Raw genomic sequence first — 14,116 nt, 5'->3', positions numbered from 1 at the left:
GAAGTGGAGTTCAGCACATATGCAGAGATGATGTGAATCTCTGCCAGTGCATTTGATGTTACTAGGGCTCAGGCCAACAGTTAAGCACTAAGGGCCTCATGTAGGAAGCCAAATACCGGTCGGTAACGGCCGATTTTCGGTAATTATACCGTTACCGACCGGTATTTTGGCTTTTGAGATGTAGGGGGAGAATTTCATGATTCGGTAAAATTACCGAATCGGTAAAATTACCGATTCGGTAAATACCGAATCATGAAATGAGATGTAGGGGGAGTGTGTGGTGGGTGTGGGGATTCGTTATTTACCACCAACTAAAGGTTGGTGGTAAATGACGAATAGGTGACAAAAAGCATTTTTGTGCACGTTTAAGTGTGCAATGTGGCAGACATACATGCCCTTAGGGCATGTATGTGCGCCACATGTGCACACATGGCCGAATCAGGGGTGCAACAGGGTGTCAATGTGACACCCTGCCACCCTTGCATGTGCTCCCCCATTACCGAATCGGTATTTACCGATTCGGTAATGAGGCATACCTTCCCATCAATGGGAAGGTATGCCTCATTACCGAATCAGTAAATACCGATTCGGTAATTACCGAATTTTTCCGATTCGGTAATAATTACCGACTCATTACCTACATTACATTTACCACTTCATAAATACCGAATCGGTATGATTCGGTATTTATGAAGTGGTAAATGCCAGCCCACCTACATAAGGCCCTAAGGGAGCTCTGGATCCTGGAAAAATAGACCAGCTAGCTCCTAAGAGAAGGACCAGGTAGAGTAAGGAGTTATCCTCCTCCCAGACTCCCAGTGAGGATCAGTCTCCTGAGGGAGATGACTCTAGCCCCTGTGGAGGAACTGACCTAGAGAAACTGGGACCTGACATGGCAGAGTTCTTGGGGGCACGGGGGCCCTTCCAGGGCAAACTTGAGTCTGGAGCAGAAATCCTGCCCCCCTCTTGAACAACTCAGACAGCAAGCTGCTGCTGAGGAGGCAGGGAAAGTCAGAGGGTCCCATAAGATCTATTGGGAAGCTGGACTCCTGTTTTCTGAGAGTAGAGACCCCAAGCCTGGTGCCACCCGGAGGTTGGTTATACCTCAGAAATAAAGGGTTTTCTTCTGTTCCTATCACATGACATTCCCTTTGCAGGACATCTTGGGCAAAGCAAGACTTTAGACAGGCTTGTCCCTCATTTTCAAGGGCCCCACATGTCTGAAGACACCAAGGTGTTTTGTCACTCCTGTGTCACTTGCCAAGCTTGTGGTAAAGAAGGTGGCACGACAAAGGCCCCCTTAATTCCACTTCCATTGGTTGGGGTTCCCTTTGAGAAAGTAGGGAAAGACATTGTCGGTCCATTGAACCCTCCAACAGCATCTTGACACAGTTACATCCTAGTGGAGGTGAACCATGCCACAAGGTATCCAGAAGCTATTCCACGTAGTACCACTACAGCTCCTGTGGTAGCTAGGTCCCTTCTGGGAGCCTTTTCTAGAGTGCGGTTTCCTAAGGAGGTCCAGTCAGACAGAGGTACAAACATCATGGCTAGTTATATCACTGCAATGTGGAAAGAGTGTGGTGTAAACTATAAGTTTACCACACTCTACCATCCACAGTGCAATGGGCCTGTTGAAAGGTTCAAAAAGACCCAAAGGGTATGATCATGGGACTCCCAGAAAAGCTACGGTGAAAATGGGATGTCTTATTACCCTGCCTTCTCTTTGCCTACAGAGAGGTCCCTCAGAAGGGGTGGGCTACAGCCCATTTGAACTTCTGTTTGGACATACAGTTAGGGGTCCATCGGGTCTAGTTAAGGAGGGCTGGGAGCAACCTCTCAAACAGGACATTGTCAACTATGTACTTGGCCTGCGTTCACGCATGGCTGAGTATATGATGATGGGGAGCAAAAACCTTGAGGCCAGCCAGGAGCTTCAGAAAGCTTTGCATGAACAAAAGGCTGTCCTGACTGTTTACCAGCCTGGCCAGAAAGTGTGGGTACTGCAGCCTGTGGCCCCAGCAGCTCTCCAAGAAAAATTGAGTGCCCCCAAACAATCCTTGAAAAGAAAGGTGAAGCCACCTACCTGGTGGACCTAGGCACTCCAAGAAGTCCCCACAGGGTACTTCATATGAACCACCTAAAGTCTTTTGTGGACAAGGTTATATGAGCTTGCTCATGGCCAATGTTGAGGGACAGGAGGAAGAGAGTGCCTCTGTCCCGGATCTTCCTCTCACAGAACCCTGTGGATGGGTCTGTTAAATAGCCTTGACAGGAAGCCTCGCTGACCAGCAACAAGCTGATTGATAAGGGTGCTCAATCAGTACAAGCACATGTTTTCTCTGAAACCCAGTCATACCACCTGGCATACCCATGAAGTGGACACAGGTGACCGTCTGCCAGTAAAGAACAAAATTTACAGACAGGCTGACCATGTCAGAGACTGCATCAGGACCAAGGTCCAAAAGATATAGAACCAAGTCCTGTGCACACATTTTAGAGCATAGGTTTCAGTGTAAAAAACAATTTTCAAAGTACTTTGCGTTCAGAAATTATGAAGGTCGACATCCGGAGTATCTTAAATAAGATTCTTTTATAACAAGTATTTTAGGTCAATACAGAAAGAAAACCAGCCGACACGTGTTGCGTCATGAATAAGTTAACTTGTGACTCTTCAGGGCTGTAAGGAAAGACAAACCGTGGTGCGGGAGTCGCAGTACCGGTGATAATTCCAACCCGGTATTGGCATGGCTTCATCAAACGGAAGACGCGGGTTTCTTATGAGATGGATAAAATGGGAAGGTAAATGTGTCGCTCTTCCCCGGTGTTTTAAAGTAAAAACAAAACACATACGAGACTTCAGCATCACCCGTCCAAACCAGGGAGCTTAGGTCTCCCGACCGCACGGACTTACATGTCCGTCTTTTTGTGTTTTCGGTGGAACTCGAAAACACAGGGGAAGAGCGACATTTTGCCTTCCCCTTCTATCCCTTTATTTAATAACCTGCGTCATTTCTACTTTCGCCCGACGAACCAGGAAGCGGAGGTCTCCCTGCAACATGGACATACGCGTCCGCTCGTTTGCGTTTTGTTTTTACTTTAAAACACCAGGGAAGAGCGACACATTTGGCTTCCCATTTTATCCATCTCATAAGAAACCTGCGTCTTCTGTTTGATGAACCCGTGCCAATACCGGGTTGGAATTATCATTTGGTTTTCTTTCTGTATTGACCTAAAATACTTGTTATAAAAGAATCTTATTTAAGATACTCCTGATGTCGACCTTCATAATTTCTGAACGCAAAGTACTTTGAAAATTGTTTTTTACACTGAAACCTATGCTCTAAAATGTGTGCACAGGACTTGGTTCTAAATTTATAGTGTGGGTCCTGACCTACACTCGCAAGGGTTGTTTTTTGCTTGAGTTTATTTCCCCTGACCTTGTGGCACCGTATTCATTTATTACATCTCTGACTCCATTGCATACTTGCTTGAGCACAATTTCTTCCTGCCCCAATTCTAAACACTCCATCGAACCAGTACGGTCCAAAAGATGATGGAATTGGGGGTCATCGAGCCTTCAGATAGCCCCACGGCTAGTCCAGTAGTCCTTGTGTTAAAACCTCACACCAAGGGTGGAAAAAGAGATGATGTTTTGTGTGGACTACAGAGGGCTCAATGCAGTCACTATGACTTAAGCCCATCCTATTCCTAGGGCGGATAAGCTTATGGACACTTTCGCCTCAGCCAAATATCGGAGTACATTTGACATAACTGCAGGCTACTGGCAAATCAGACTAGCTGAAGATGCCAATCCAAAAACTGCATTTCAACCCTCAGTGGGCATTATCAATTTATTGTGATGCCCTTTGGTCTGAAAAAAGCACCCGCCACCTTTCAGAGGTTGGTGAACAAAGTCCAAACAGGTCTGGAAGCCTATGGTGCAGCATATCTAGATTATAATGCGGTCTTTAGCTCCACCTGGGAGAATCACCTGGTCCACCTCAGGCATGTTCTGGAGGCCCTGCAGAAGGCAGACCTCAATATCAAGGCCAATTGCCAGTTTGTATACTTGGGGCACCTGGCAGGAGGAGGCCAAGATCAGCTATTGGAGAACAAAATCCAGACCATTCTGGACTGGGTTGCTCCCACTACCCGGACTCAGGTCAGAGCTTTCTTGGGCCTGACAGGGTACTACCGTAGGTTTGTTAAGGGATATGGGTACATTGCGACTCCCCTTAATGATCTTACCTCCAAAAGAATACCTAAGAAAGTTCAGTGGACAGTAAGCTGTCAAAAGGAATCGGATGACCTGAAGCAGGCCATGTGCACTGCTCCCATTCTGCGAGAGTCCCGACTATTCCAAAACTTTCATTATCCAGACATATGCATCTGAGATAGGGGTAGGAGCTGTTCTTTTACAAATGAATGCAGAGTGCCAGGACCAACTGGTAGCTTTTATAAGCAGAAGACTGACCCCCCAGGGAGAAACGTTGGTCAGTTATACAGAGGGAGGCCTTTGCTGTGGTCCGGGCGTTGAATAAGTTGAGACCATACCAGTTTGGTACTCACTTTCTTGTTCAGATAGACCATAAGCCCCTCTTATGGATTAAAGAAATGAAGGGTGAAAACTCCAAGCTTTTGAGGTGGTTTTCCCTACAGGGGATGGACTTTTCAGTGGAACACAGGCCTGGGAGTAACCATGCAGATGGACTCTCCAGATATTTCCACTTAGAAAATGAAGACTCAACTGGGCAAGGTTAGTCTCATCTCCTTACATTTAGAGGGGTGCAGGAAAGTAGGATCTGCCTTCATGGTCACCCTAACTTTTTGCTGGTGTCATTATGTTTTACTGATAAGTCTGACTGGGATCCTGCTAATCAGGACCACAGTCTCTGTGCTTCTTGCCTAAATTGGACATGGCGAGTACTTGGGTACACTCCAGATTGGCTACTGGTGTACCCTTGTAAGTCCCTAGTATATGGTACTAAGGTACCGGGGCATAGGTACATCAGGGGTCTCCCATGGACTGAAGAATGTATTATTCTACCCATGAGAGACCACACAAATTGTGACTACAGGCCTGCCGTTGTAGCCTACGTAAGCTGGTGCTAGCACAGGACTTGGTGTATTGGGACAGGGTGGGGGCACTTGCCAGTGCCACTGAGACTACTTAAAGGGTACATTTGGTGCCCTCCTTGTATACTCCAATTCAAATAGTTCAGGGAGCTGTTGGCTCCAGCTCTGGCATGAAACTGGACAAAGGAATGGGAATATCATCACTGTCCAGCCCCTCCTGTGGGAAGGACCCCTGAATCTTCCCAACCCTTTCCTTTGGGTACTTAAGGGCTTACCTGTGGGTGGGTCCCTAGATTCGTCGTGGGACAAGATTCAGTTCCAACACCACTTCAACCGTCTGAGCACTCTGGGCATCGCTGGACTTCGCTTTGGGAACCAAGACTGCAACTGGGAAGACTCCTGCTGCTAATGGTCTCATCGTCATGCAAGTTTGCTGCAAGGTCTGTGCCTGTGCTCCATACAGGTTCTTCACAAGGCCTGTGGACATCCAAGACACCCGAAGGCATATCCCTTGGAGTGAAGGAGTTACTTTCCAGCACCAGCAGGCACTGCAACCAAGCTGACCGGTCTGCTGTTCCCGAGCTCTTACAGACTACAAAAGGTTCAGTAACACAGGTGGTGGTTCTGCAACTCCCTCGAGGCCTGTACTATCTTCCTAGCAAGTTGCAGGTCTGTATTCCTAGTCAGAACGGCTGGAGCAGTACCCCTGTGGAGTGCGTCATCTTGTCGTTGCCAAGGCTCATTGACTCTCTCCTCCAGAGATCTTTAGGCTCCAAAAAGCTCCAGCCTCAAGCATCTCCTGCAGCCAAGATCTTCATCTGCATCGCATCCTTTGCAGAGTGGACCTTAATCCATTGGCAAGCTGCTCGATGTCCTCTTGCGACTCCTGTGCCTCCATCCTGTGGGCCCCGAGCAAGCAGGGTAGTCTACTGAAGCCAAAGAAGACCCTCATTCTTTGGTTTCAGGGGACTACCCTGCTTGCTCGAGGCCTGCTCTGACTTACCTGCTCATGGTGAGTCACTTGTACCTTGCTGGTCTCGACACTGCACCTTTTTCGACTAAGTTGCCGCTGCAAAGGCTTGTTGGTGCTCCGGTCGGACACGGACTTCCTGACTCTCGACATCAGACTTGGGAAAGCTCGTAAATGGCTCCTGGTCTTCTACAGCATCGCCTGGTCTGTACAGCTGCAACTTCAAGGGCACCGTCAAACTCTCCTGCATTTCCAACATCTGTGGGCATTCGTGTCTCGTGCCTCCTGGTCACTCCTGAGTGGCATAGACACTGTCCCTTTCTGCTTGCAGGTACCGCTCATCTTGAATCCACCTTTGGGTTCCACTGAACTCTTTCACCTTCTTTGCCAGCGGCAACTTTCCTGAAGTTCTCTATTGTGGGCTGCGGAGATGTCCGACGTCACTTCGCACCTATGTACCCGGCTTCCCTGGTGTAGGCATCCTGGTTCCTGGGGTATACATGAGTGGGGGGGGGGGGGGGACGACTCTTCAACCCTCCCATCTTCCACGGGATTTCTTCAGGGTCCACTGGGAAGGTCCTTCTTAAAAATTACCTGTAGACTTCGAGTATGTACACGTGTTCCCACTCTGCACACGTCCGCCGTGGGGTTCCTAGATACTCACCTTGGGTGGTTCCTTAGGTCCTTGACTCTTCTACATCTTCTGGGTCCAGTCCTGACATAAGTCATGGTTCGCATTCCACTATTTTAGTATCTGGTTTGGTCTCTCCCTCGAGACCACTGTGTATTCTGCGCTATTTACGTATTCTATTGACTAAGTATTATGTGTAATGTGTTTATATCTCCGGGTAGGAGATGCATTGTATTAGTCCGTGTTAATATTAAATAAAAAAAATGTATAACTACACTGTGTGGTTCTTTTTCACTTAACTCATACCATAAGATTAAGTGCTGGTAAAACAAGCTGCTTTACACTCCTGGAAAAAGCCTGAAGGCTGCTCTCCACAACTACCACTTAGAGGGCTTTCTAAGGTTGTCTAAGACCACTAAAATCACCATAAGGGTTGTATGGATTAGTGCAGAGTGCTACACTTACATAAGTGAGCACCATATACTAAGCCATCCTCCTACAATCAGATTCACTCCCAACTCAGCAGGGAGATGGGGATGTGAGTTAGAAAGTTTTCCGCATCACTGGGAAGTTTCTCTGTCTCGCCACCAGGCCGAATGGGTTGGGATTGTCGGGCAGGCTATCAGATCACTAGAGATGTGCGTCCGCCATGCTGGTTAGCTTACCTACGCCCCCATCCCCCTCCTTAAAGAGGCCACATGAGGAAATTTGGTTTACTAGGGTGACAAACCTGGCTCCTGATAAACTAATTAATTCTTCCACTGAGACTTGTGCAAGTCATGTAGATCAGACATGAAAGCTATGTTGTACTGGACCCAATCCTATGAGAGAAAGGTTTTAAATATTGGCACTGGAGATAAAAAAATCAGGGCTCACACAAAACGTTTCCGGATCCAGTCTGACGCCTGGGAAATTCAAAGGTAAGGAATCTGCAGCTAAAAGTCTATATCAGAATAACAAACACTAAAATTGATAATACGCTCACAGACTAGGCCAGGGTGGCAGAGTTGTGGAAACCAGTGAAGGGTGCTCTAAAGGAGATTGTTTATCAGCTGTTACAGATCGTGTCGGTGACACAAGCCTCCATGGTGACACTGTGAGATAGTAGAAATGGAGGCAAGTCAAACAATTTTATTTTTGTGACATATGAGGGAGTAAGCAAAAGAAGGCATAACTGTATTTGCTGAAGGAAGCCCAAACCCTACCAATCCAAGTAATGTCACAGCAGCGAGAGCGAATAAATATGAAATCAGAGTGGAGAAAATCTTACTTACTGGATGGATTTTGTTAATTAACTGTTGCTTCTAACGCATACCAGTCAACCACTAGACAGGAATTCTTGTGGGACTGCCGTTAATGGCCATTTGACAACAGTGAAGGAAAAATACGTGTAGACCAATACCATAGACAGTTGAAACGAAGATTCTAGAATTAACATACTGTACAGTAGCCCAGTTCAATTAGCGAAAAGGCCGCAAATCAGACTTTGGCTTGTGTACTGAATGAAATTTTCTGTCACATTTACAAACTACTCTTGTCTGCTGCACAGGATTGTCGTTTATGTAATTATTGAACAAATAGTGTTCTCCTGTTTTTCGTTACGTTTATATTCTTAGTTCTGCCAACATCTTTAGACCACAGGCAAATACAAGAAACACAAGTAGCTCACATAAATACTTACTGTTCTAAATGCTCTTGTAAATCCGATGCAGATTGACACCGAGGGGAGATTTGCTGACATCAGGGAACTGTCCAGGGAGAGATACGCTATCATTGCAAACGGAGACACTAAAATGGTAAAACAATGCCACAATGTAATTAGCTCACAATTCACATTTTCAACAAAAAATGATTTCTCTGAAAACTTATTTAGAAATTAGCCTGGCTGGCCTTCAGCTTTCTAAATAATCAGTATGTTAAAACACATTTGAAGTGCCTTAAATGTTTATTTATATACTTCAGTTAGCTACTGAATTGTGTGCCTAATACGTGAAGTGTTCTTTCAAAACAATTATGATAATATTGATTTTTGTTGGACATAATTGAAATATTTTCAACGTACTTTTTTAGACTGTAAAAGTGACGTGTCAATATGCATTTTCTGTTGCCAGGATGTCACTTTTCAGTGTATTCTGTTCTGAAATTATTTTAGAAATAGGGTTTATCATTTCTATTATCCTTAATGTACAGCTTAGTAATGCAATTGGCAGAAGAGTAAAAAATAAAAAATAAAATAAAAAGGGTGGTACATATTCAACCTAGGTCCTTAGTTTCCAGAAAACGTATAATTAATTAGAAAGGCATTTAAGAAGGAGCAGATAACAAATTTAAAGTATCTTTTATAATGCATCAGATTTTCAAGTTGTGAGAGTTGTCAGTACGGACAAATGGAGTGCCAGGCAACTCCATGAACAATGGAGGTTGGGCGGCGGCAGCGGGGACGAGGGAGGGCGAGTGGAGGGTTTGCACGGACGGGGAGGGCGGGTACGGCGAACAAGGGAGGGGTTGTCTGTGTTAACCCCCTGCCCACCCTCCCACTCGGGTCTGTGTTGCCCCCCCACCCTCCCCCTGCTGTCTGTTACCCTCCGACCGCCCTCCCCCTCCTGTCTGTTACCCCCATCGCCTTCCCCCTGCTGTCTGTTACCCCCGACCACGCTCCCCCTGCTGTCTGTGTTGACCCCGACCACGCTCCCCCTGCTGTCTGTGTTTTCCCCGACCACCCTCCCCCTGCTGTCTGTTGCCCCCTGCCAGCCCTCTCCCTGCTGTCTGTGTTACCCCCCATCGCCTTCCCCCTGCTGTCTTTATTACCCTTCAACCACACTCCCCCTGTCTGTGTTACCCCCCGACCGCCCTCCCCTGCTGTCTGTGTTGCCTCCTGCCAGCCCTCTCCCTGCTGTCTGTGCTACCCCCGACCACGCTCCCCCTGCTGTCTGTGTGGACCCCCGACCACGCTCCCCCTGCTGTCTGTGTTGACCCCCGACCACGCTCCCCCTGCTGTCTGTGTTGACCCCCGACCACGCTCCCCCTGCTGTCTGTGTTGCCCCCCGACCACCCTCCCCCTGCTGTCTGTGTTGCCCCCAGCCAGCCCTCCCCCTGCTGTCTGTTGCCCCGTCAGCCCTCCCCCTGCTGTCTGTGTTGCCTCCTGCCAGCCCTCTCCCTGCTGTCTGTGTTGCCCCCCCGACCACGCTCCCCCTGCTGTCTGCGTTACCCCCGCCCACCCTCCCCCTGCTGTCTGTGTTACCCCCCGCCCTCTCCCTGCTGGCTGTTACCCCCGACCACCCTTCCCCTGCTGGCTGTTTTACCCCCGATCACCCTCCCCCTGCCGTCTATGTTACCCTCATCACCTTCCCCCTGCTGTCTGTATTACCCTCCGACCGCCCTCCCCCTGCTGTCAGTTACCCCTGCCCACCCTCCCCTGCTGTCTTTGTTACCCCCTATCGCCTTCCCCCTGCTGTCTGTATTACCCTCCGACCACCCTCCCCCTGCGGTCTGTGTTACCCCCTATCGCCTTCCCCCTGCTGTCTGTATTACCCTCCAACCGCCCTCCCCCCTACTGTCTGTGTTACTCCCCCAACAGCCCTCCCTCTGCAGTCTGTTACCCCTCGACCACCCTCCCCCTGTCTGTTGCCCCCTGCCAGCCCTCCCCCTGCTGTCTGCGTAACCCCTGCCCACCCTCCCCCTGCGGTCTGTGTTACCCCTATCGCCTTCCCCATGCTGTCTGTATTACCCTCCGACCGCCCTCCCCCCTACTGTCTGTGTTACTCCCCCGACAGCCCTCCCTCTGCAGTCTGTGTTACCCCTCGAACACCCTCTCCCCCTGTCTGTTGCCCCCTGCCAGCCCTCCCCCTGCTGTCTGTGTTACCCCTGCCCACCCTTCCCCTGCTGTCCGTTATACCCCCATCGCCTTCCCCCGGCTGTCTGTATTACCCTCCGACTGCCCTCCCCCTGCTGTCTGTGTTACCCCTGCCCACCCTCCCCCTGCGGTCTGTGTTACCCCCCTATCGCCTTCCCCCCGCTGTCTGTATTACCCTCCGACTGCCCTCCCGCTGCTGTCTGCAACCCCCCGACCGCCCTCCCTCTGCTGTCTGTGTTACCTCCCCGACTGCCCTCCCCCTGCTGTCTGTGTTACCCCCGCCCGCCCTCCCACGGCTGTCTGTGTTGCCTCCTGCCAGCCCTCCCCTGCTGCCTGTATTACCCCCGCCTGCCCCAGTCTGTGTTACCCCCAACCACCCTCCCCCTGCTGTCTGTTACCTCCCGAAAACCCTCCCCTGCTGTCTGTTGCCCCCTGCCAGCCCTCCCCCGCTGTCTGTGTTGCCCCCTGCCAGTTCTCCCCCTCCTGTCTGTGTTGCACCCCCAACCTCCCCCTGCTGTCTGTTACCCCCGAACACCCTCCCCCTGCGGTCTGTGTTGCCCCCTGCCAGCTCTCCCCCTGCAGTCTGTGTTGCCCCCTGCCAGCCCTTCTCCTGGTGTCTGTGTTACCCCCGCCCTCTCCCTGCTGGCTGTTACCCCCGACCACCCTCTCCCTGCTGGCTGTGTTGCCCATTGCCAGCCCCCTGCTGTCTATGTTACTCCCACCTGCCCTCCCCCTGCTGTCTGTTACCCCCTGCCCACCCTCCCCCTGCTGTCTGTCTGACTCCCGACCACCCTCCCCCTGCTGTCTGTTACCCCCGACCACCCTCCCCTGTCTGTGTTACCCCCGATCACCCTCCCCCTGCTGTCTGTTACCCCCCTGCCCGTCCTCCCCCTGTTGTCTGTTACCCCGACCACCCTCCCCCTGCTGTCTTTGATACCCCCACCCACCCTCGTCCTGCTGTCTGTTACCCCCTGCCAGCCCTCCCCTGCTGTCTATGTTACCCCCACCCACCCTCTGCTGTGTTACCCCCGCCCACCCTCACCCTACTGTCTGTGTTACCACCGATCACCCTCCCCCTGCTGTCTGTGTTACCCCCCCAACCACCCTCCCCCTGCTGTCTGTGTTGCCCCCTGCCAGCCCTCCCCCGTCTGTTACCCCCACCCACCCTCCCCCTGCTGTCTGTGTTGCCTCCAGCCAGCCCCCCTGCTGCCTGTGTTACCCCCCGCCCGCCACTGCTGTGTTACCCCTGACCACCCTCCCCTGCTGTCTGTGTTGCCCCCTGCAAGCCCTCCCCGACTGTGTTGCCCCCGCCCACCCTCCCCCTGCCGTCTGTGTTGCCCCCTGCCAGCTCCCCTCTGCTGTCTGTTACCCCCGCCCGCCCTCCCCCTGCTGTCTGTGTTACCCCCAACCCGCCCTCTCCCTTTCTGTTACCCCCGACCGCTCACGCCTGCTGCCTATGTTACCCCTTATCGCCCTCTCCCTGCTGTCTGTTACCCCCGCCCGCCCTCCCCTGCTGTCTGTGTTACCCCCCTGCCAGCTCCCCTCTGCTGTCTATGTTACCCCCGCCCGCCCTCCCCCTGCTGTCTGTGTTACCCCCAACCCGCCCTCTCCCTGTCTGTTACCCCCGACCGCTCACGCCTGCTGCCTATGTTACCCCTTATCGCCCTCTCCCTGCTGTCTGTTACCCCCTGCCCACCCTCCCCCTGCTGTCTGTCTGACTCCCGACCACCCTCCCCCTGCTGTCTGTTACCCCCGACCACCCTCCCCTGTCTGTGTTACCCCCGATCACCCTCCCCCTGCTGTCTGTTACCCCCCCTGCCCGTCCTCCCCCTGTTGTCTGTTACCCCGACCACCCTCCCCCTGCTGTCTTTGATACCCCCACCCACCCTCGTCCTGCTGTCTGTTACCCCCTGCCAGCCCTCCCCCTGCTGTCTATGTTACCCCCACCCACTGCTGTGTTACCCCCGCCCACCCTCACCCTACTGTCTGTGTTACCACCGATCACCCTCCCCCTGCTGTCTGTTACCCCCCCTGCTGTCTGTTACCCCCCCAACCACCCTCCCCCTGCTGTCTGTGTTGCCCCCTGCCAGCTCTCCCCCGTCTGTTACCCCCACCCACCCTCCCCCTGCTGTCTGTTGCCTCCAGCCAGCCCCCCTGCTGCCTGTGTTACCCCCCGCCCGCCACTGCTGTGTTACCCCTGACCACCCTCCCCTGCTGTCTGTGTTGCCCCCTGCAAGCCCTCCCAGACTGTGTTGCCCCCGCCCACCCTCCCCCTGCCGTCTGTGTTGCCCCCTGCCAGCTCCCCTCTGCTGTCTATGTTACCCCCGCCCGCCCTCCCCCTGCTGTCTGTGTTACCCCCAACCCGCCCTCTCCCTGTCTGTTACCCCCGACCGCTCACGCCTGCTGCCTATGTTACCCCTTATCGCCCTCTCCCTGCTGTCTGTTACCCCCGCCCGCCCTCCCCTGCTGTCTGTGTTACCCCCGACCACCCCCCCTGCTGTCTGTGTTACCCCCAACCACCCTCCCCCTGAGGTCTGTGTTGCCCCCTGCCAGCCCTCCCCCTGTCTGTTACCCCCACCCACCCTCCCCCTGCTGTCTGTGTTGCCCCCTGCCAGCACGCCCCCTGCTGTCTGTTACCCCCGGTCACCCTCCCCCTGCTGTCTGGGTTACCCCCCTTACCCCCCCACCTTGTGTCAGTTATACCCCCCCCCTCCCGCCCACCCCCCTGCCTTTAGATAAACGGGATGGTTGGATATACTATCTCTATGATGCTGAATAACTAAAAGATTAACTGCTAATCGAACTCCAAGAGTCTCACCTGAGAGTGGGGTATTTCTTACCAAGCCAGTGCATCAATGACAAGCTGAAGCCCAAAACCATTTTCTTTCCACTATTCCCTGGGTCGAGAGGGCTACCTTAAGCTATGACATAAGATGGCTAAATGTAGCCACCCACTAATTTAAAAGGTAGAATTTTCCTGCTATCACAGTGCAACATCTGTATTTTTATTTAGGACACAGCACAAGCATTATGATTGATTCTTTTATTGCTAACTGACAGCAGCCAAACTAATGCCCAAAACGTGCTGCTGCAGCTACATTGTTGTGAAAATACTAAGGCAACATCAGCAAACAAAAACAAATTGTCTTTAGTCTCAACTAAGAGTCATGTAGCATCCAGTACGCAATTTCTTACCATCATTGTAAGTCTGAGTAACATATTAAAAAGGAGGAACACACTGAATACGATTTGGGACTCTTAGATTTGCATCCCCAATAACATAACAAGAAAGGTTATTAATAAGAAAGCTTTAGGGTTTTTTCAAATCTTGCTTACCAGCATCAATAAGATCTGATCAATGTTTTTAAACAAATCTTCCTTTAAAAAAAATATTTGTTCTGACGTGTCTTATGCAAAATGCAAAAAGAACAGATGATGGGAGGAATGCTAAACAATGCAAACATTCACCCCCAGTCAACTAATCTGTGTTTAATCCATTGTTTTTTTTGCCCACCACGCCACCGCAGTTTGGACCCTGCATATGCAAATCAGTCTTGACCCTGCTACCCATGGGACCAGTCCA

General features: G+C 51.3%; 1 protein-coding gene across 10 annotated transcripts in view; it reads right to left on the bottom strand.

The window, feature by feature from the left end:
• The window catches only part of PCNX4 (pecanex 4), a 401,845-nt gene that overhangs the window by 309,478 nt on the left and 78,251 nt on the right, over positions 1–14,116 (bottom strand). For all 10 annotated transcript variants that reach the window (XM_085626158.1, XM_085626159.1, XM_085626163.1 and 7 more), the window contains exon 6: positions 8,362–8,468. In XM_085626158.1, coding sequence (XP_085482284.1) covers positions 8,362–8,468 — 107 coding nt within the window. The remainder of the gene's footprint in view (positions 1–8,361; positions 8,469–14,116) is intronic.

This window comes from Triturus cristatus, chromosome 9 (genome assembly GCF_964204655.1).
Source record: "Triturus cristatus chromosome 9, aTriCri1.1, whole genome shotgun sequence".
In the NCBI taxonomy this organism is placed as follows: domain Eukaryota; kingdom Metazoa; phylum Chordata; class Amphibia; order Caudata; family Salamandridae; genus Triturus; species Triturus cristatus.
Note: the sequence above shows the minus strand (reverse complement) of the source record. Positions and strands in the feature narration are given on the sequence as shown.